General features: G+C 45.0%; 1 protein-coding gene across 3 annotated transcripts; it reads right to left on the reverse strand.

The window, feature by feature from the left end:
- Positions 1–849: 849 nt before the first annotated feature.
- On the reverse strand, positions 850–22026 carry Cpa4 (carboxypeptidase A4). Of its 3 annotated transcripts, XM_074063094.1 has the most exons (12): positions 21891–21985; positions 17689–17998; positions 16894–16975; positions 16332–16466; positions 14890–14988; positions 12050–12151; positions 10657–10761; positions 9904–10014; positions 8725–8815; positions 7455–7654; positions 6387–6471; positions 850–1640 (listed from the first exon to the last, which is right to left on the reverse strand). In XM_074063094.1, exons 2-12 carry the CDS (start codon positions 17745–17747, stop codon positions 1456–1458), a joined length of 1254 nt encoding a protein of 417 aa, XP_073919195.1. In that variant the 5' UTR covers positions 17748–17998; positions 21891–21985; the 3' UTR covers positions 850–1455. The 3 variants fall into 3 exon arrangements, with proteins under 3 accessions (XP_073919195.1, XP_073919202.1, XP_020039391.1); XM_020183802.2 differs by lacking the exon at positions 17689–17998 and having other exon boundaries at positions 1395–1640; positions 21891–22026; XM_074063101.1 differs by lacking the exons at positions 6387–6471; positions 17689–17998 and having other exon boundaries at positions 21891–22026.
- Between the last annotated feature and the right edge of the window lie 284 nt (positions 22027–22310).

Consider the following 22310-nt stretch of genomic DNA (forward strand, 5'->3'; position numbering starts at 1 on the left):
ACATGGACACTGAGAATAGCAAGCTTCTTGACTAAAAAACGAACTAGACCCAGACCAGAGTGAAATCACCAAGATAATATTGCCCAGAGGCCCCCTGGCCTGAGGACCAAGGCCTCCGTACACGTCATTCGATACAGACAGGGATTAAAATTGACTTTTTGACATTACAAAGATCTGCATATTCAAAACTATGGCTTGGTTCCATTCAGGTGAAGGCAAAGAATAGAGGGCCATCTTGAGACTCATGCTGAATATTTATTGGTTTTTGAGGACACAGCAGATGCTGCACAAATCCTAGGCAGAAGGTTAAGATTTACAGACATGCTTGAAAGAAGCAAAAAGCAAAACAAAAACAAAAAAAAAAGGACAGATGGTAGATGCTGAGGAGAGATGGAACAAGAGGTGTCTGACTGATGAATTCCTGTTCCGTGGTGGTTCTCATGGTCCAGGATGCAAAATAGAGGAAGGCAACTTTAAAGATAAAAATCAGAAAGGAAACAGGAGGGGGAAACACAGGGTACACCAGAGCACAAGCAGGAATGTGCCGACACCATGAGATTATCCAGGCCAGAGGGTAGGCCTATCGTAATGATTTAGGACCTGTGGGGTGAGGGCTAGATCTTTGAAGTGAGTTCAAAAGGCAAAGTGGAGAGATGAGCCTGTCAGGACAGATGGGGCTAACTGAGCAATCCTGCCATCTAGCTGGCCACTGCATCTGAGATCCTAGATGAGTGACACCCAACAGTGCTACTCCAGGATCCCAGTGACACTGAGTAATAAAGAGAAGAACTGGTATCTGGAAATTCTGAGCCTAGTGATGGGAACAAAGCCTCTACTTTGTATTCAGGCAAAAAAAAAAAAAAAAAAAAAAGACAAGGAGGACCACACATATGACCCTACAGGCTTTTAACTCAAAGAAACATGTTTCTAGGGCTAGATGGTGCTCAAGTGGCAGAGCGCCAGCCTAGTAAGCAGCAACCCTAAGTTCAAACCCCAGTACCACCAAAAAGAAAAAGAAAAAGAAAAATGCATTCCAGAAGGAGAAATTAAAGGAAGCTTTGTGTTATGTCATCTTTGAGACCCAAATAAAGACAATCATTGTCTCCCATAGCATGTCCCATGAGTTCCCACCAGAGCTGGGTCCCTGACTTGGCTAGAGGATACTAGAGACCAAAAGTGAGGTAGAAACACATCACCAGGAAGGGATGGCCCTGAGTGTGGCCTGCTCAACCAGCTATGTGGAAGGAGGTGTATCAAAGGCTCAGTAGTACAGCAGAACCAAACAAAGCAGTTTGGTGGAAGTACTTCTTGGGGGTACAATGCCAAGATGTGTGAGCTCCAGAATGGGGCTGGAGGGGGACAGGCCTGCATTTACTACAACCCAGAGGACTGACTCACACGGGAAGGAGTAAGCTCTTTAATAGTGCATATGGGTAAAACATAGGGGTCCTTCTACTAGAGGTTGTCCCTCACATGCTCCATGATGGTCTTCAGCCCCAGCCAGGTCTCTTCAGCAGTGGGGATGATCTGGCTGGCTGGCAGGAGGAAACCGTAGTGCCCAGTGTCCCTCAACTCAAATGTGAAAGCATACTTGATGCCATTGTCATAGGCCCAGTCAATGCTGCTTCCACTAGCTGGATCTGAAAGTCAAAAGAGTGAACACCATTGAAGCCCATTTCCCTTCAAGGTTCAGAAAGGGCCAGAGTTCTGCCTACCTAAGGTTCCCGTAACGTATGGACCCAAAGAACACATTGACTCCATCCATTGGTCTCAGTTCATCTTGCACCATGAGGGGCTACACTACCTCAAACTAAGAGATTTGAAATCCTCATTCCCATTTTGTCACTAATCCACTGCAATCCCTCAGGCCACTCTAAACCAACCTTCAAAGGGTGTGTAGTGGACAGCTCCAAATACCCTGTGTCATCCTCTCCTACATGGAATAGGGCTGGCCTCACCTGTGTAACAGACTGTGGCAGAAATGAAGGTGTCATGAAACACTGGGGCTTTTCTTTGCTCTCTCTTGGGTCACTCACTCTAAGGACAGCCAGCTGTGGTGTTGTAAGGACACTTAAGAAGCCCAAGAGGCTCATGTGGCAAAGAACTGTGACCTCCTGCCAACAATCAGCACTAACTCACCAGGCCCCTGAGTGAGTCGTCCTACAAACAGTTCCTCCAGGCCTGTCAGACCTTTGGTCAACTGCAGCACTGGAAGACATCCTGACTGTAACCCCATGGGAGACCCTGAACCAAAGCCACCTAGTTAAGCTGCTCTTGACTTCCTGACCCACAGAAAAGAGCAAGAAAATAAATGTTTATTGTGTTAAGCTGCTAAGTTTTAGTTTGTTTCTTTTTTTTTTAACATAGCAAGAGATAACCAAGACACAGAAGGAAGCACATTCCTTGGGACTTTCCTTTGCCAAAGGCCTTGAAAGAGGCAAGAGGCCCATTTTTCTGCTTCTTCCCAAACTCTGTGACAACTAAAATTGGCTCAAAGGATGAACTGTAGCTGACCTTGAATGGTAAAATGGTGTCAGTGAACGCTACTTAGCATCTACTATGAGCTGGTCATTCTATTACAAACTTTCTATCTAGGATCTCACAGTCTTTCGGAGCCTAGTGAGGCAGGGATTACTATCCTTGCTTTACACATGAGGAGATCCAGCATCCCCATGGGTAACTGAGGAAATACGGTTGGAGGTGAAACACTACGCTGCCGTTAAATGAATGAGGTTGACTGAAATGAGCAAAGAGGGAACAATGTTAAATTGTTCATTGAAAACTACAGTGTGCAGAACAGTGCTAATAGTATGTTTTCATGTGTGTTTAAAAAAAAAAAAATAGCCCGGCACTGATGGCTCACGTCTGTAATCCTAGCTACCTGGGAGGATGAGATCAGAGCGATTGCAGTTCAAGGCCAGCGAGGGCAAATAGTTTGTTAGATCCTATCTCCAAAATAATCACAGCAAAACGGACTGGAGGTGTGGCTCAAGTGGTAGAGTACCTACTTTATAAGATGAAGCCTTGAGTTCAAACCCCAGGTCCACCAAAAAAAAATAATACAGGTTTGACAGGGTAGACCTGTAATCCCAACTACTCTGGAGGGCAAGGGTAGGAGGATCACGCCTGCCACTATGACAAACAACTGTCAAGAAAAAGGAAAAGAAAAAAAGACCCACATTTTAATTTCACAGACATGTTATATGGGCCTGAAGAAAGTTGAAGAAATCCCAGCTTTATCATCAGACAGCCCTGGGTTTAGAGTCCAGCTCTGCTATTTTCCATCCCTATTTACTTAGCTGAATTACACATTCCAAGCCTGGATTTCCTCATCTGTATGAATGCAGCAACAGTGTTTTTATCCAGCACTCGCCTGGTGGGCATTTTAGATGCTTATAGTCTTTTGTGATGATAGATAATGTTGTCAAAACACCCTTAATACTCACAATTTACCCATGTCACTTGAGCCCACAGAATTTGTTTCTAAGCCCTTAGTAGATCAGAGAGAGTCAAGAGGAGGGGAATGGGTTGCTAGAGGCAGTTGGCCTGAGAGCAGTACAAGCAACACTGAGGGTCAGACAGAAGGAAGAAGTCATAAAAACTCTAAAAGGCAGGTGAGAATTAAAGCGGCAAAACAGCCTGGGGCTATTTAACAGAAGGCTCTTACAGCCCAACCTGGCATAGTAGGTCTTCAGGATGTAACAACTAATGTTTTGAAAACCACTCGATCATGAAGAAAGTTCTCTTCCATATGCTCTGTTTAAGAAGGCAGCAAGCCAGGCGCCAAGTGACTCACACCTGTAATCCTAGCTACTCAAAAAGCAGAGATCAGAAGGATTATGGTTCGAAACCAGCCTTGGCAAGTAGTTCGAGACCCTATCTCAAAAAAACCCATCACACAAAAAAGGGCTGGTGGTGTGGCTCAAGGTATAGGCTCTGAGTTCAAGCCCCAGTAGCACAAAAAAAAAAACCAGCAAAAGTGAAGTCATTTTATAGTGGTGGTGCACATCTGTAATCCCAGCTACTCAGGAAGTGGAGATTGGGAGGATTGCAGTTTAAGCCCCAGCACCCCCCTAAAAAAAATAGTTAATCCCATCTCAACCAAAAAGCTGGACATAGTGACTTCCTGCAATGCCTACTACACAGGAAGCAGAAGCAGGAGGATAGTGGTCCTGTCTGGCCAGGGCAAAAACTCAAGATCCTCTCTCAAAAATAACCAAAGTAGGGCTGGTGGAGTGGCTCAAGTGGTAGAGTGCCTGCCTAGCAAGCGTGAGGCCTTGAGTTCAAACCCCATACCACCAAAAAAATAAAAATAAAAAATAACCAAAGTAATGGAGGCGTGGCTCAAGGGATTAAGTGTGTGCCTAGCAAGTGTGAGGCTCTGAGTTCAAACCCCAATTTAAAAAAAGAGAGAGAAAGATATTATTTCATCTAAATGGTTAATCTAAGAAAGGTCCAGACTTGAAGGAACAAATGTCAACTATGTGGTATGTGCCAGAACCCCTTGGGGTTAGATAGTGTCATTCAAAACTTGATTTCACTTTTGTGAGGTGAGGAAGGCAGACAAGGCCAATGAAGAATACAGAAGATGGGCTCTTGAAAGTAAGAGGAAATTTTATGCCTCCTGGACACTCCAGCAAAGGCGTCCTCTCCCATGGAGGTATCTGCTGAGTATCCCCTGGTTTGGCACAGCTCAAGCTGGGGAAAAGAATGTGTTTGATGTGACAGTACAAGGCCATTATTTAAGCCGATGTTTGATCCAAAAGCAGGGGCCCTGGTGACCCACAAAGATCTTTGGTAGGGCCTCCACACAGGGCTCCAAGCAAGTCTCCAGGAGCTGTCTTTGGTCCCTGGCTCAGTTCTGACTAATTAAGCAGAGGGTGGAGGAAGTCTCCGGATGTGTCCTCTGAAGAGTTCCCATTTAACAACACTAATAACAGTAAACTTTGGATAATTAATGGAGTGTTGCTGCAATTAGCAACACAAACACCAGCATGTGCTAACTGCTTTATGCAGCTCTGTGGCCTGTGAAACTGAGATAAGGGTGCTGAGATTGGAGTGCAGAGGGGGGCCCTGGGGGAGAATGCAGCATCTTCCAGAAGAGAAGGTCTGAAGGGAAAAGAGTGGATCAGGTAGGAAAGTGTGAGTTCCAGGACTGAGGAGGAGAGAAATACCAGCCATCTGCAGGGTCTCTGAGAGAGACCCTACAGAGAAGGCAAGTGGAAGGACCCCCTTAAAATTAAGGGATCAGGTGCTTCCTATGGTTACATTTACTTCCCATTCAGCAGGGGTCTTGGAGGATATTTTTCTTGGTAGGAGTATTAGAAAACCAACTCACTGACCAGGCACAGGGGCTCACACCTGTAATCCTCACTACTCAAGAGGTGGAGATCAGTAGGATCGTGATCTGAGGCCAGTCTGAGCAAAAAGTTCTTGAGTTCTTGGGATCTCATCTCAATCAATAATCAACAAAAGCTGGGCACAGTGGTGCACGCCTGCTGTCCCAGCTGTGAGGGAAGGGTAATTAAGACAATCACAGACCAGGCTACCAAGGCATAAAAATGGGAGACCGTAGTCAAAAAGGGCTGGAGTATGGTTCAAGTGGTAGAAAGCCTGCCTTGCAAGTGTAAGGCCCTGACTTCAAACCCTAATACTGCCCAAAAATAGAGGACAGACTCCCAGGTCAGAATAGGCAGGATGTGAATTGCTCTGATAAAACATTTCATGGAGAAATAAAAACAAAGATACTTTCTCAAAATGAGGCTGTGGGGGATAGACCAGGCTCAGGAAGCCAGACGTGGTGGCCCAGGTCTGTAAGCCAAGCACTTGGGAGGCTAGGACACGAGGATGAAGTTTGAGGCTAGCCTGGGCTGCACAGCAAGACTTTGTTTCAAAAACAGGTAAAAAGAAGGTAAAGAAAAAGGCCAGGTTTGAGTTTGGGGGCCTGGCAGATTGTTCTACTTTTTTTGGTAGCTGCTAGGCAAGGTTGAGAGGAACCCTTAACCCCTGTTCATTTCTGGTAGGAAGGTGAGGAATCGCTCCCACCAACTACAACCACCATCAGTCAGCCATGGCAAAGATGACTTTCCTTCACAAATGGAAGGACTGGCTTTATAAATCTTTGGATAACATGTCAGGATCCTTAATGCGGAATGAGAAATGCAGATTCTACCCGGCTGACAGGACCTCAACCCATCAAGGATCTGTGATAAATAGCATGAAAGTTGTGGTGACACAGGTGAAGACAATCTGCAGCTGCTCCTGCCATAGGCTTGACATAAGATCAGTCTAATACTAACCACGAAAACAATCAGGCAACAAAGGAAGTCTAACTTGCGCTCTCCTCCCACTCCATTCCGGTTACCTCTGGAGGCGGGAATACTCACAAACAGTGGTGCAAGTCGGGCCCACTTGGTACTTGGTGCCTGACAGGGAAGCCAGGGCTTCAGCAGCTTGCCTCGCCACGTCGTCCTGGGACGGGAATCAGTAGAGTGAGAAAGGATGGGTCCTGAATCCTGGTGTCCCTCAGCTGTCCTGCAGGGAAATGGCTTGGACGAGCCTTGCCTTTGCCCCATTTTCCCTTCTCTTCCTCTTTTTCCACCCAACCAGTCCCAAGAGATGACTGTCAGCTGAGGGAAGTGACCTGGTTCCTTCTCTGCTGCATGACCAGTTCGGTTTGGGGAAGGAAGTAGAAGATCACTAGGCACTCTGAAAGCTTGTGTACTGTATACTCAGACTAGAAGAGCTGTGTTCAAGCCCGCCAAAGGGCTGGCAACTACCCATACCAAATCTACAAGCTGGATTCCTGACCTATCCTGATGGAGGGGAATGTCACGTTTGGGAACGGGGAACCCTTAAGTGGAGAGGGCTGGAATCCAGTCCACACCAAGCCATGAGCCTGGATAGGACTTACTCAGCCTGCAGGCTTGTGGGCTGGCTGTGGCCTGGGCACAGAAGTACACGCTACACAGACAAAAGCCTAAATTTGCATCATACTGCAGGTGTCAGTCCCGCTCCCACCAGTCCACCCCTAGGTGCCTCCCCATTGTGAGATGAGTCACTGGCGGTTAACACACAACACCTCCAGGCTGTGACCTATACCTTCCTTCACCTGTTCCTTAACCAGAGGGAGGACACCTCCCCGTTACAGTCCCCACTACAGTCCTTGCAAGCTAAGGGCCTATGACATGCTCCAGTCAGAAAAATAAGGGAGATGGCAAGGCAGGGCCAGGGATGGTTCCTAGAGCTCATGGCAGGCACAGAGATAAGAGGGACTTCTTCCTCCTATTCCCAATAGATCCAACAACACCGCTCCAAGGGCAGGAAGAGAAGGCTGGGTGCTTCATGACACGCATGTAAGTTCCTGGATACGCCCTTTAAAGCCACAGACTGGCTGCCTTGACAGTGCCGAAGCCAAGCAAGCCCAGGACCCGGGGGAGCCGACCATCACTCACCAGCTCCTCAGCATCTAGGGCCTTCTTGACCGTGTATCCGTAGGGGTACATCAGCAGCTGGGAGTAGCTGTGCAGGTCGATGAAGCACTTGAAATGCCCATGTTTTTGAATAAAATCTACCACGGATTTCACCTCCACTTCAGAATTGGCATGGGGACCATGGTATACTTCAGAGCAAGGGTTATCACTGGCTCCCTCTCCTGTTGGGGACAGCCAACTAGAAACAGTAACCCACAAGCCAAGAAAACAGAAATGAGGGCATTTCGACCCCCAGAAGGGCTGGAGGGGAAATGAACAGTCACTGCCAGATGCCCCCCCAGAGCCTGTCTATGGTCTGTGCAGACTGTAAGGAGGAACAAGGGTGAGAGATGGGGGTGTTGGGCCTGCCACAGCTGAGAAGAAAAATGTTGGGATTTCCTTAAACGGCTAGAGTTGACCTTGTATTTGTGCCAATAGCAGTTGTCATAAATAATTAATATCATACTTGAAAATGAGTTGTAATTAATAAGTATGCTAGATAATTAATATGAATACCAATAAATAATGAAAATGACTCCATTTATTCTGGTGTCAACTTATTCTCTTGGTTCAGATCTTAATGGCCAACTGCTGCCAAAAATAATCTATTGTTGTGGCTAAAATCTCTTGATTATTTGACAAGCGTTTAGAAATATTGCCTTCTGTATTACTTCACATGCAGCTTTCGAAGGCTGTGTGTGTGTGTGTGTACACACACGCATAACCACCCCAGTTATGGGAATATCTGGCTTAACCCATGTCCTTGGTTCCCACATTCATATCAGCTCCTTTCCTACAATCATTATTTTCCCCCAACAGTTTTTGTGGTATTTCTATGCAAATAAAACAAGTCCATAAAAAACAAAATTTGGGGAGCTTGGGGGTATAGTTCAGTCATAGAAGGCTTGCCTAGCATGTATGAGAACCTGAGTTTGATCTTCAACACCATACACACATACACACATGCAAAAAAAAATTATGTGATTGTAATCACCATGCAAGCATGTCTGTCCCTCTGTCCTCTTAAGAGGACAAGAATTACTTGTCTCTTTCAAAATTACAACAGTAACACTTAAACACAAAATAGAATGCACAGACACAGTGAGCCTAAGATGTACTGCTAAGTCTCTCAGTGAATGGAAGAATGAAACCAAAGTGGAAATTGGCTCCTTACCCCAAACTCAGGGCACAAGTGGACAGGTTCATCCTATGGCAATGGGATTTGAAACCATTTCCCTTTCCCCCCACCTACCTGCAAAACTCGAGTTCCAGTTTCTGTTTGGATCAGTACCAACGCAGCGGCTCCCAGGATTCAGTGACCTTGTCTTCCGCCACAATCGGTTCTAAAAAAGCCACCAAATAACCAGAGTAGGCACAGCAGCAATGAAAGGGTTTTTCTGGGAGCTTAGGGGTGACCACAGCAGATGATGGGCTGAGCTGCATGCTGACCCTGCCTCTGGGAGGTTCTTTGGACTCCAGTTCTCACTGCCTGGATGGTCTGCTCTCAACCCCCAGAGAAAGGAGGCTTTGCCCCTGTGGGTTTAAGAAAGGGACTCCCCTAAATGCCCTGATGAGAACTTTCTATACAAGAACCAGGCGGTCCCAACTGTATCCACTGAATAACTGTTGATTTCAGTAGGAGTGGGACCAGTGGTCAATGTGTCTTGATGGTCAGCAACACCACTGAAGTGCACAGCACCTTTTTTATTCTTGCTTAAAAACACTCACCTGAATTCAGTCAAACTCTCGATCAGGGAATAAGGGAACAAATTAAACGGCACAACAATGAAGCCATCAGCCAAATTCAGAATGTGAGACATTATACAGGAAATTATTTGGTTTCTCCAGCAAATGAATGACATTTTAAAAGGATGTGTGGGGGTGCTATTCTGAACAAGAGAGACTGCAGAGACACAGCAACCAGATGCAGTGCGCAGACCCTGCTGGATCCCGACTTCAACAAATTGACTCCTAAGAGACATTTTTAAGATAATTGGGGGTGTTAGATGATATTAAAGAACTTCCATTAATTTTTCAAATGTGTCAGTGGTGTAGTAGGCTTGCGTTTTTATTATTATCAGCAGCAGCTAGAGATGCATACTAAGGTAGTTGTGGGTGAAATAACACGATGTCTGGGATTTGCTTTAAAATACGTCAAGAAGAAAATTGCGTAGGAGAGAAAAAGATGAATAAAAGATTGGTAAAATGTTAATAATTGTTCAGGACCCATAATAAAGAGTCCCTTAGACTATTTTCTCTAGAAAAAAAAAAATATTCCCTGGTGATTCTCAGCTCTGAGAATGACTAGAAAATGAAGTCCCAAGGAAACTCATCACTTGCATATTGGTGGAAGTTCTTTCTAAGGTCACTGGAAGGCAAGAAATTCAACAAGCAAGTTTTGTTCCACCCCAGGCGGTTTGGGATTACTCACTTGGGTTTGCGTATACACATATCCATCGGGATTAGCCACAGGCAGTAGGAAAATATCCACTTTCTCCAAGATGGAGGTGATAGCTGGATCCTTCTGGTAATCAGACACAATCTAGGCAGAGACAAAATGCTTTCAACAGACTGGGTTGCTAGGTCTAACCGTGTGTCCTCCCAAGGCGTCCAGCACTCACCTAGAATGGATGCCCTCAGAACAGCCTCCACCCTCTGGAGCACCCCCCCAGGGGCAAAGCTCTCTGCAAAGCCCTCCGAGCCCCTTAAAACCTGGGGACAGGGCTGCATGACTACATCAGCTCCAAATCTAGGGGTGCTTGCTTTGTTCATTTCTAGAGAGTAATTCCACATGCAGCACCCTTCCCTCCCAATGCTGGCTTACAAGATTCCTCCAAGGTTCTAGAGGCAATGTGAGGACCCCAAGGCCTGTGTAGCTTGGAAAGGGTCAGAGGTAAGATTCACGTGTTTGTTGCTCAGCTCTTTTGCGGGGGCCCACGACACAGGCCTGACTTTGTGACTCACTAGCTTGCTCGCCACAACTTTGTCACTTAGTCCCAGTGGATTGGGTTGTCACAAAGCCCCTAAGTGAGGGGCTTTGACCATTCACTTCTTGGATCTGAAAAGGCCCCAGGCTGCGAGGACCTCAGGTTCCAGTCTGCACAGAGCACCTTCCCAACCTGGCCCCCTGCGGGGGCTCCCTCTAACCCCACAAGAATCCTTGGCTAATTCCAGGCGACATGACCTTCCTTGCCGTCCAGATGGCGGTGGCCTGCGAGATCCACTCCCGGGAATGGATGCCTGCATTCAGCCAAATGGCAGGCCGCTGTTTGCCTCCTCCTGTGCTGAACTGCAGAACGGAAAAGAGGCCAGAAAATGACCCTCTTGCCTGAGCCTCTGCTCACCTCTCCTCTCCCCAGCTCAGCTCCTATTCATTTAATTCATTTAAGATAATTCAGAGACCAAATGTTCCTGAGGGCACCATCTATTTATTGGGCTTATCCGTGACCAGGATGCTTAATTGGTTGGCTGCAGCATCAGGCAGCCTGAACCTCTCCAGCACTGGGAGAAAATGGGAAGGAGAAACAAATGTTATTGTGGATTAGAATGCTAGTGCGATTAGAGGTAATAGTGTGTTTCTGAAAGACCTCAAACGGTATCCCAACAGAGAGAGACACAAGGGTATGTGAACCAGGCTGTTCGGCTAATACAATAAATGAATTCGGTTTTAAATTAGGAAAAAGTGGGCTTCGCTCTAGCTCTTTGTAAATGGCAGTAATGAATTCTGCCTCCTGCCTTTGCCATAGTGTTGGGGCCCCTTGGGTCAAAGCTTGGTGTTAATGAAGCCAGGGTCTTCATCAGATGGGCAAATAATCTAAATGTAATTATTTGAAAGCAACCAGCTCAGTGGCAGGTCTCCTTTCCCGCTGGTAATTTGCTATAAATCTGAGTTCTTTGGGGGCTTATAGGAAGCTAAGACTTTGGCAAATTCTTAAAACCATCCATTGTTCCATGGTGTATGCCCAAATTCCTTTTTATTCATTCGACTAGATTATGCATGTAATTTATGTCATTGTCATAGTTCTCCATCTCCTTTGCCAATGCAGACCTGAATCTATTAGAAATATCTGGAAATGAGGCTTCGTGCAGCCAAGGATCAGTAGCTGGCCTTAAAAATGAACCCTAAAATTAGCTTCCTAGGTTGCTTTTCTAGTAAGTAGCCCTAAAAGCAGATCAGAGTTCAGAGGCCTACCCTACCTTTTCTTGCTATTAACAGAAGGTTGGGAAAGATGAAGGCAAAAGTGGCCCACTAAAAGCCTTCTGAAATACTGACCACCTCCCCTTTGATCCTGTCTTTCAATCAAAACATGGATGGGCACATGTGAATAAATGAATAATTAAAAAAAGAAAACATGGATGGGGTGCACTCCTTCTCCCTACCCCACGTTAAACAAAAGCAAGCAATTCCAGCAAGTCAAAATCTAGCTGGGGGGCAGTGTGGGGGGGGGAGGGGAAGATGACACGTAACCTCACTCTTCCCCTTGAAGCCAGGCAGCTTAAGAAGCTGCCTCCCTCAGAAGTTTGAGGGTTGGGTCCTTCTTGGACACAAGAACCCTTCCAAGGGCCTGGGGCCTCACCTTCAGGACGTACATCGGCCGCTTTTCAAATGTCTCTCCAATCTTCACTCTGCTGGCCAGATCAGGAAAATCTGTGGCAATGCTGTCCATCTCATGGTAAATCTGGAGCATGAAATAGTGAACCACGGACATTTTTTAAATTAATAGAATCTTACTGTGTAGCCCAGGCTGGCTTCAAATTTTCAATCCTTTGGCCTCAGCCTCTTGAGTGCTGAGATTACAAGTGCATGCCACTGTGCCTAGCCCAAGACCATTGTTTTAAATCTTTCAGTTCTGGGTAGGTATTTGGGAACTTTATCTTGTCAGTCTTAAAAGATTTCTTCTGGGCCTCTAACTTTGGGGTTAACCATATTATCAATATGGAATGCTTATTACAGGGAAGTGCCTGATGAGTCTCTTCCTGCAATTTTCTAGAGAATAGCACATTTATTTATTATGGGTCACTGAGGTAGACTAGAGAGACATACAGATATTGCTCCAAAGTTGGTCCTTCATGCCATCTTGGACAGTCCCATTTACCAAGGCTCTTGACAACAGGACTCTCCAAATTCTTGGGACCACATTTTCCACACAAAAAATAAAGTATGTACCACAACCACACAAATATATTATGTACATTATAAAATAATTTCTTCTTCCATCCCAGTGGGCCATCTTGCCAACTAAATCCTGGGGTACAGGAATTCCCCTTATAAGATGATTTCTCTAAAGATTTTATGAGAGCAAGTGATAAAGAACTAAAAATGGTGGCTAAGAATACAGCTAATTGCTTTCAGAGAAAAAGAAAAGTTTGATTTAAATACTTTATTCATTTTAGTTTCTCAAATCATTTGAAGGCTGAAAGAAGGAAATAAATTTGTTTAGGCCTTAAGATTAGAAGAAAGAGCTATACACAGGAGGAAAATGTGCAGTCAATTTAAAATAAAATCAAGATTAAAGAGTTAATAGACTGGAAGTCAATATAACAGACTGAGCAGAAGCAAAAAAAAGTAAAGAAAAAATCCCAAAAACATTGACAAGCCAGATAATGTACAATGAAAATGATTCATCACTGGTTTAAAAGCTCAAAAAGGGGAAACTGTAGATGCCAAAACTGAAGAGGAAACTACCAGGATGAAGGCAGGAGAAGAAGCCTCAGGTGCTTGGTGTTCATGGACATCCAGAAGAGGAGCAAAGAGCTTAGGACCCAGCATGGAACAAACAGCTGGAACCTGAAGCCAGAAATTGGCAAATCTGACCTCATAAAAAGGCTTAGAAACTCTTCCCCACTCACTGACCCTAGAGAGTGGAGGAAGAGCAGAGTGGCTGCCCTGGGCCATGAGAGGAAACAGTCACCCAGGAAAAGTTAAGACACCAAGGTGTATCCAGACGTGGGGTCCAAATTCACACTGCCAACTACCACCAGGACATACACAAAGGATCTGGAACCAGTAGCCTTGGCAGAGCCCAACATGAAAAATTCCCACTAGAGACCTAAGAAAGCTGAAGTGGTTGTTGTATATGAGCTGTTCAAAACTGTATTTAGAAAGAACCCAAACTGAGCACCCATGGAAGGACATGGCACACAGATTCATAGCAAAAGGCCTCCAGGGGGCAGTCTGGAGGCCAGACTGCTAAAGGCACCAAACACCAGAAAAAACAGGGGCAAGTCAATGAGAAAGTGAGGCTCAGATAGCTGCAGGTGAGGAGATGGTCCCTACGGAAACTTGGATGACATTTGCAACTGATTAGCTCAGCTGGGCAGGGCCCCACATTAATGAGGCTAACGTCATGGGTTTGATCCCTCTGTGGGCCCTGAGCTCTGCTTTCGTCCATGGCCCAAGACTGAACTCCTAACTTCATCCATCTGTTTTGCAGATGGATGTCATTGGTCACAAGAGGGATCAAGAGGCAGTGTGGTTGGACGTGTACACAATAAACAAAGCTCCTGACAATCATGGGAAAGAAATGGTTGGCCAACCTTTGAAGAAATCCCTCTTCAAGAAGAGAAACAAAGAATATAGCTCATGAAGGAAAATAGTGGGGGAGTGAATTCAAATATGATATATTTGATATATTGTAAGAACTTTCATAAATGCCATAATGTACGCCCACCCAACACAACAATAATAATAATAATAAAGGAATCTATCTCATGAAAAGCATGCCAAGAATACTATTCATATATAAAGAACAACATGTAGTAAGGTAGATGAGGGAGAATGGGGGTGTGTCCCTAAGCTAGTAGAGTTTTGCATACTAGTCAAGGAGACACTGGGAGACATAAGAAGTCAGTGCACCATTCATGGTGCAGTTCCATTTGTATAATCCCTTTTGGCTTCTCAAGTTCCAACATCTATGAAATTATTCTGCTCCAAGTTTTTCATTTGAAAATTTGGCTTACCTTGAAAATCAGTCATCTATACAAAGCGGTTTCTAACTAAACACAGCACCAAAATGCATTATGGAACAAATATACGTTATAAGTCATCATGATAAATGAGTGGAAATATTTGGTTAACCTTGGAAATAACCACTTTGTCTACTTGCCTGAAATAAGTAACATTTTATTCAAGATGAGGGATTATGGTGGGGGAGAAGGTTGAATTACAAGGACTGGAAATGATTGCAATTATTTCATGGCTTTCTTTAAGAGGTTACTTAAGAAAAGAAGGATATGTTCAGTTAGTGTTGCACTGTGCTCTTAGGTGCTGGTAGGAGTTAATAGCTAAGAATTAGAAAGGAAATGTACACATTTTAGCCCCTTAGCAAAATGGTATTGTGCTGAAGCTAGAAGCAGAGGTTACAGAGCTCAGGAAACAAAAGACTTTGGCATATCAAATCTGCTCTAAGACACTTACAGCTTCCAGAGAATGGTAAGCGCCATAGTTGAAGTTATTACCACTCCGCTCTTGCCCTTCATTGTGTTGCATTTCTTCGTCTTCATTATCTAAAAGGGCCTAAAAACAGACACAGCAACATGGTGAAATGCTATATCTTGGTCCATGGGCCAGCCAAGATGGCAACACCCTCAGCACATAGAGCAGCACAAATGTCAAGGTTTGAAAAGGATCAGGTAGCTTAAATTATGCCAACTAAAGGTTAAAGTACAAGTGTAATGCCATGCTACCTACTTCTATAAGAACTTTCAATCTTCATAACTACATACATTCTAAAGCTACTGATTTGTGTGAGGTAGGAACAACAGCCTTACCTGTATTCATTTTCATCTAAGACTGTGATTATCTAGCATTCTTGGTTCTATTGAAATATTCTAGTGTATAAAAATATTGCAATGTTAATAGACAGAAGAAAAGTCATTATCTTGTGTATGCTGATTGTCATGATAGTGTGGTACAATTTTTTTTAAATAAATTATCATGCCTGTCATGCCAAAAAAAAGAGAGGGTCAGATTTCCTTCATACATCCATAAAACTTTACTTCTTGATGTGCAATTTACATCATGCCATTCAAAACCTACTCACTCACTGGAAGCAGCATATGTGCTATTGGGTTATTCTGTAGTATGAAATCTCTAGACATCAGCCTGCATCTGGTACCCAGTGCCTCTGAAATACACAGCTTGGGAAACCATTCAGAAACAAAGAAATTCTTATAACCACTCATACTTTGAAGGTTCCTGGCAGATGTCTGTGACATGTGAGGATGATTAATAAGCTCACAGCTGCTCACGCCATCAGGAAACTCCCAGGCCAAATCACCAATTAGTCCATAACCCATCCCAGTGAAGAAGAGAACGTGAGCCAGACACTGTCCTGCTGTTCAGTACAGGTCGTGAGGCTGGATGGTGATATTCCCTCTGCTGGAGACTGTTGGTGACATTCCCCCTTTCTCCAAGGGCACTTCTTACTGGTCCCCAGTACCTTCCTAACCTTCCCTGCTCTTGCCTCCTAACTCAAATAGAAAAGGGAGAGGGACTTGTTATTTCTTGGCACATCTGTGATACAGCACATACTGTTAGGTATTTTTCATATATTTAATAAAAGAATCTTCTCAATAAAATACATGAAGTACATCTCTATCATCCCTTACTGATGAAGAAATGGATGCCCAAGTCCAAAGACACAAACTAGTAATTGGCAAAATTGGGATTTGGATCCAGACAGTCTACTCTAACAGACTGTCCCTCTAACAAATAACTACACTTGGTTTCCATCTGCTTCAATTTCTTCATCTCTGAAATGAAAATGAATGACACCAGACCTTGAAAATCTTTCAGGTCTTCTCCTTACTGGCTGCTTGGTCTTAAGCAAGATCAATGCAAAGTTACAACCTACCCACCTGTAGGTCTTTGATTGTCACTGAGTACTCCAAGCCCTGGGACTTCAGGAAGGATTTGACTGGCAGCAAACTGACAGATGGGACCAGGACATCCACAGGCCTACCAAAGGCAGAGGGAGATTTCCAGACATTGAGCTGAAGGAATAGAAATAGAAGCAGGTTAAAAGACAGTTCAGGTGAAACACACAGTGAGCTCATTGCTCTAGAACCCCCACCAAAAATCAGGGTGACCCATGAGGGGCTGAGTTCTGCCCAAGGGCAAACATTGACCATTTTACTCCGGTCAGACCTGCCCCTCAAGCAGTACCTGGCAAAGTCCAACAGTTATTTCCAGAGCAGCTAGAAGGATGGAGCCTACTACTCAGACCTCCCATTTCCCAGGATGCACTACTGCTGTCCTCAAAGCCCTTCTCCACCCCAGCAACCCTCAATTGTGTAAATGGTATATTGACTAACACAGGATTAAACACAGAAAATATTCAAGAATAGACATGATAACACTGGTAATAGTCTTCTTCTACCAAAGTCAGAATACTGAAGAGGTTGAAGAAGAACCACATACCTTAAAGTTGTCTGAATTCACTAGCTGAGTCAGCTTACTGACCTCGTCTCCATTTCTGACATTAATCCTAAAAACTTGGTCTCTGGAGAAGGCAGGTTAAAAAAAAAAAAAAAAACAAGCAAAAGATAATGGTGAGTTTTCAGCTGGCAAATAAACCCCAAACCCCTGATCCCAGACAGAACTGGATGGAATAAGAGGAAATGGTCTAGTCTTTGGTTTTAATGTATAGCCATTAAAAATAAGACTATGTGGCAAATGTAAAAAGTGCTTATGGTATAACTGGAAGGGAAATATTAAGTGAAAGAACAGGACACAAAATTGTATGTATGCCATGATTACAAGTATGGAAAAAAGCAGATGCATTGGAAGAAAGACAGAAAACGGAAATATACCAAATGCTGACAACGCTCAAGTTTGGGTCGTGGGATTATGGATGACTTACTTTTTTTTCTCCTGTATCTGTTTTCTGTAATGTGGTCATATTACTTTATAATGAAAAACATATATATTTTTACAGAAAGGAATGTTCCTGAGTTACACGCAAAGCTAACTTGAGACATAAAGGAGCACTTCTTCACTGTCAAGGCAGAAACCTTGGCACAACCTCCATGCTGGGAAAAGTTGGAACGGGTGCAGACCCTCCAACCAGGGAGGGCCCCGCTGCTATTCTCTTAGAGAAGAAGGGGAGGTCGAGAGCTCACACAATCCCTTCCAGCCCCAGAGGCCCACATGCATGTGCACATGTGCAAGGAAACGGAACATGGCCCAGGGTGTGAGGCTGAACTTGGAACTCACTGCTGTCCATGGGACCCTGACAGGGTCCAGAGCCAGTGGCAGCCCCCTTTGTTGTTCATCTGCACTTGCTTTGTATACAGTATTTAAAACTGGCTGGAGAAGAGGCCCCCAAGTCCTGTGTGGGAGGGAGAAGGCCAGGGCTGAAAAGCTGCCTTTGAGCTCACAGCCAGCTCAGGGAACCAGGGGAGCCATTAGGCCGTTGCTAGGTGACGGCCCAAATGAATCCGCACTCGATGCTGTCACATGCGTCATCCCTTTGACATGAGTGAATGCGGGAAGAGCTGCTGGAGAGGGCCGTGGGCTGAAGGACCTGTTGACAAAGTAAATGGCTCTGTCACAGGGAGCTAACCGTGCAGCCTCACATGGCAGCTACATATCAGAAAACCGGTTCAGTCCAGACAGGCCCTCAGAGTTTCACTTAGTTCTGGAAAGTTCTGGGGGATTTGCAGAGTCTAGGCCATTCCCAAGGAGGTAAGGCCCTCTGCTGAGCTGCATATGGCTTGGTCTGGAGGAGATGCCAGGGCCACAGACTCATGGTCTCCCATCCCAGTCATTCCCCCCAAGGTCCTGGAGATGAACAGCTGAGTTCCATGAAAGCTGCTGAGGACCTTTGGGGAGGAGCCCTGGTGAGGCAGGTCTCAGACAACCCTGGTTATAGTTTGCCCATGCCCCAAGGGCTCAGATGCTGGAAACTTGGTCTCCAATATGGCAATTTGGAAAGTAGTGGGAGGTGGGGCGCATGGGGCCATTGAAAGAGATTAATGCTGGTCTCTCAGCGTTAGCTCCTGTACAAGTGGAAGTATAGTGAGCCTAGTCCCTGAATCTCTGGATTCCTATCTTGCCACATGATCTTTGCTTCTGGCACATGCTCCCACTATGATGCCATCTGCCATGTTGAAATGTAGAATGGAGGCAATTACCAAAGGCCAAACAGATGAGTCTACCCAATCTTCAACTTGCAGCCTCCAAGTCTGTGAGTGAAATTAACCTGCTTTCTTTACATATAACCCAGCTTCAGGTATTTTGTTATAGCAACAGAAGGCACACTAAAGAACCCATCCAGCTGGCAAAGAGTAAGACTAGAGCCTTGAGAAGATGAAGAGTCAAACATCATTTTCCTGATGTAGGGAAGCAGTCTCAAAAAGGAAGAGGGGAGGGAGAAAACAGAAGGGAAATCATTACTTCTGTCTGAAGACCAAGACCGGTCTGCCAAATTCGTGCTCTGTCACAACCTATCCCTAGGAAAGGGGGTGACTTAAAGATGGGTGTTCTAGAATGAGCTTGTACCTGATACCTCTAGTGTCAAAATTAGGCATTTATAAAACAGCACAGGCTACAGCAATCACAAAGGAGGAGATGCAGACGGAACAGGAAGAGAAAAAAGAGGGCCATATGAAAAACTCTCTGGAGAATGAACATTGTGTGACACCTCATCCATGAGTGACCAAAATGGTGACTTCACAACAAAAGTTTTACATTCTTGGGCACAAACTACAACAATGGAACATGGTGACTTCAACAGGTCCTGCTGATAAAGCCACAACCCAGTTCATCATATACTAATCAGTCAAGTGACAGAGAACAACATCTATAGTGTGCAGAAGGCAGGGCAGAAGAGCTGACCAGAATGGAGACCCCACCCCCGTCTCCCCTCTGCCTCTCCATACCCTTTCAGTCCAGCCCTACTGAAATCCCAACTTCACAAGTGTCCTTTTGCTGTTGCCACTCCCTCAATCCCAGTCTTTATCCTTAACTGTGTGGCAATCTCCCACCCAGTCTTCCAGACCAGCCCATATCATGCATGGAACTTTCCCTAACCAAAGGAGGCAAAGTTAAGTACAGTCTTCAGGTAGCACTGAAAATAGGCAGGACGGTAGGCTCTAGCATTGGTCTTATGAACACACAGACACCTGAAAGCAGAGTGGGAAGGACAGTCGTTTTCTTGTCCTTCTTATCCTTGTCTGTTTAGAAAATGCCCTCTCCAGATCCCAAGAATATAGATGATTGAGCACATCCTATCTCTGCTAGCTGAAAATTCATTCAAAGACCTTGACCTTGAACTCTTCCTGAAGAGTGAAAATTGGCCTGGGAGTGGGGACATGTTGGCATTTGCAGGCCACTGTTCTCTCTCCTGCCTCCTAATAGCTCTTTTGGCCCTCTTCAATACCCAATTTCATCCAGCTACTGAGAACACCATGGTTGGTGATGTGCTCTCACTCACCTTCATCTTTGTCCCATGTTCCAGACAGTCAATAATTGCTTTGGTGGAGGTGTGGCTCAAGTGGTAGAACACCTGCTTTGCAAGCATGAAGCCCTGAGTTCAAACCCCAGTCCCATCAATCAATAAATAATAATTGCTTTGGTGACTGAGCTTCTGTCCCTCCCCGATTACCAGGCAGGTAGTTAAGTGGTCTATTCTTTGTGCCTCTCTCCCCTGCATCCCCAGCCAGGTTTAGCATCCAACATGAATAGTATTAAAAGACAGTCTCACAGAACTCTTTCAATGGTGACCAATTATCACAGACACTAAACCAGTTCTGCAACTACCTCCTATCCTCTGCCTGCTTGGCACCTGGAGATAACTAAAGATGACTAAAGACCATCCTTAAGATGATAAAGGCCAGATCAGACAACACCAACAGAGTAGAAGAGACTGGGGAGCCAGGAGCACCAAGTGGAAGGGAAGTAGATGAGGTGGTGGAGAAGAAGCATCACCCTGGTTTCCATCAGCCAGTCTCCAGTCCTGCTTCCCAACCACTCCAATGCTCAGAGGCCAGCTTCCACTTGCTGTACACACTCACTGAATGGGGTGATCAGGATGCGGCAATGGACCCCAGAAAGGCCCCCCCTGCTTTTGCTGCATTGCAGCTATGGAGTGAGAACAGATTGGGGGAGGGAGTGACAATGAGTCTATTGGTTTAAACCATCTGCAATCAGCTCAGGCACACAGCCCTTTCTGTGCAAAAACTCCTGTAGTGAGCCCTCTGGGGCCTGGCCCAGCTGTCTCAGCCCTGGTACCCACTGCCTCGTAAGCGAGGTCTGGTTCCTGAGAAATAGAGATTTTTCAGCCACATGAATAGCTGCAGTGGGAGCTTGACAGCTCCATGCGTCAGCCCACACAGCATCAAGTGTCATTATGACACACCCGCTGCTGAGCTGCCTGTGGAAAAATCTCCCTCCCTGGCCACCTGCTACACCTAACCCCTCCGAGCTATTTGGCAGTAGAGACACAGGTATGAACAAAGTCATCACCATAAAAATTACTCAATCTCATATAAATAATTGCTTCAATAAACAATCCCAAGTCCCTTTAGCCAGATAGTATAATAAAGAAAAAACTAACAGATACAGATAGACCAGGGAGATAGAGGATTCTATTTCGATAATACAAGATTAACTTGTATTATAGAAAAAGGGTATGGGTTTTGCATTCAGAGTTCCAGCTCCCCTGCTTACTAGCTAAGTAGCCTTGGGTGGGTTCCTTAACCTTTTTAAGACTGAGTTTTTTCATGTTTCAATTGAAGAAAATAACACCCCTGCCTGGCAGAGTTGTTGCATGATCCAAAAGATAATGTACATAAAAGCTCTTTGCAAATGGCAAAGCATTATGCCGAAATGAGTTATTACAGGGCAGTCTTCCAGCAGGGCACCATGACATCCCTTTCATCTCTCCTACCTCCTAAATTTCCTGTCCTGTGCAAACCTCAAAGCCTGTGTGTGAGCCTGTGGGGCATGTGTGCACTCACACTCACACACAGAGTACAGGTGTGTGTCCCTGTGTGTCAATTTCCATAGCTGTGGCTAGCAAGGAGCCTGAGACCCAGGGCTGCCCCTTTTAATCATGGCAGAAATTAAAAACAACCTATTTTTGGTAATTCTTCAGAATTAACGACATAGGAGTATGAAAGTAGGAGGTACCTAGAACTGACCTTACAAATAAGAATGAGGAAGAAAAAGAATTAGCAGGAGATTAGGGAGCTGAGGAAGGTCTGTGGAGACTGTTATCCCTGATTTCACAGATAAATCAGGTCTCAGAGAATAGTCACTTGTCCAAGATGATACAAGGACAAAATTGAAATGAGAGCCCAAGTCCTCTTCCCCCAAGATCCTATCACCTAAGTATACTCACCCATCCCTTTTCAGTCCTATTTGGTTTCCATATTGCTGAAATAACCAACTTAATAAATACCAAAGGAACTTACCCAAAAAATTTTTCTCGGCTGCAGATGCCTGACCCAGTGAGGGCCCCAAAGAACAGTATCCACCGCATGTCTCAAGGGTGTCAGTCACAGTGACTGAGTCAAGATGTATTTATAAGGAGCCTGAGGCAGACTCATGTCCTCAGAAATGCTAATATGATTTCCCAGGCACCCTTGCAACTCTGACAGGCGGGGCCACTACCATTGCCTCTTCCATTCCTTTCCAGTGATAAAGGCCAAGCTTCGCCATTTACAAAGTTAGGAACTCCTCCAGAGGCTAGAAAAGTCCCTACCAAGACTGCCATATTGCCTATCAGTTGGTGTGTAACTAGTGTTTCTTGAATAAATAGAAATGGTCCACAGTGCTCTGGAGAAAGTTTATACTAATAGAGAGGCCAGATTGTAAGTCTGGGACGGAGTTAC

The sequence above is a fragment of the Castor canadensis genome, chromosome 2, assembly GCF_047511655.1.
Source record: "Castor canadensis chromosome 2, mCasCan1.hap1v2, whole genome shotgun sequence".
NCBI classification, from domain to species: domain Eukaryota; kingdom Metazoa; phylum Chordata; class Mammalia; order Rodentia; family Castoridae; genus Castor; species Castor canadensis.

What these genes read in the sequence shown, in the direction of transcription:
- Cpa4 (XM_020183802.2), bottom strand. Translation starts at nt 21,958, where the DNA reads ATGCGGTGGATACTGTTCTTTGGGGCCCTCACTGGGTCAGGCATCTGC. An exon ending in AGCCGAGAAAAATTTTTTGG is followed by an intron (nt 16,976 to 21,890) that starts GTAAGTTCCTTT and finishes TGCCTTCTCCAG; the next exon opens with AGACCAAGTTTTTAGGATTA. An exon ending in TGACAATCAAAGACCTACAG is followed by an intron (nt 14,989 to 16,331) that starts GTGGGTAGGTTG and finishes GTCTGTTTTTAG; the next exon opens with GCCCTTTTAGATAATGAAGA.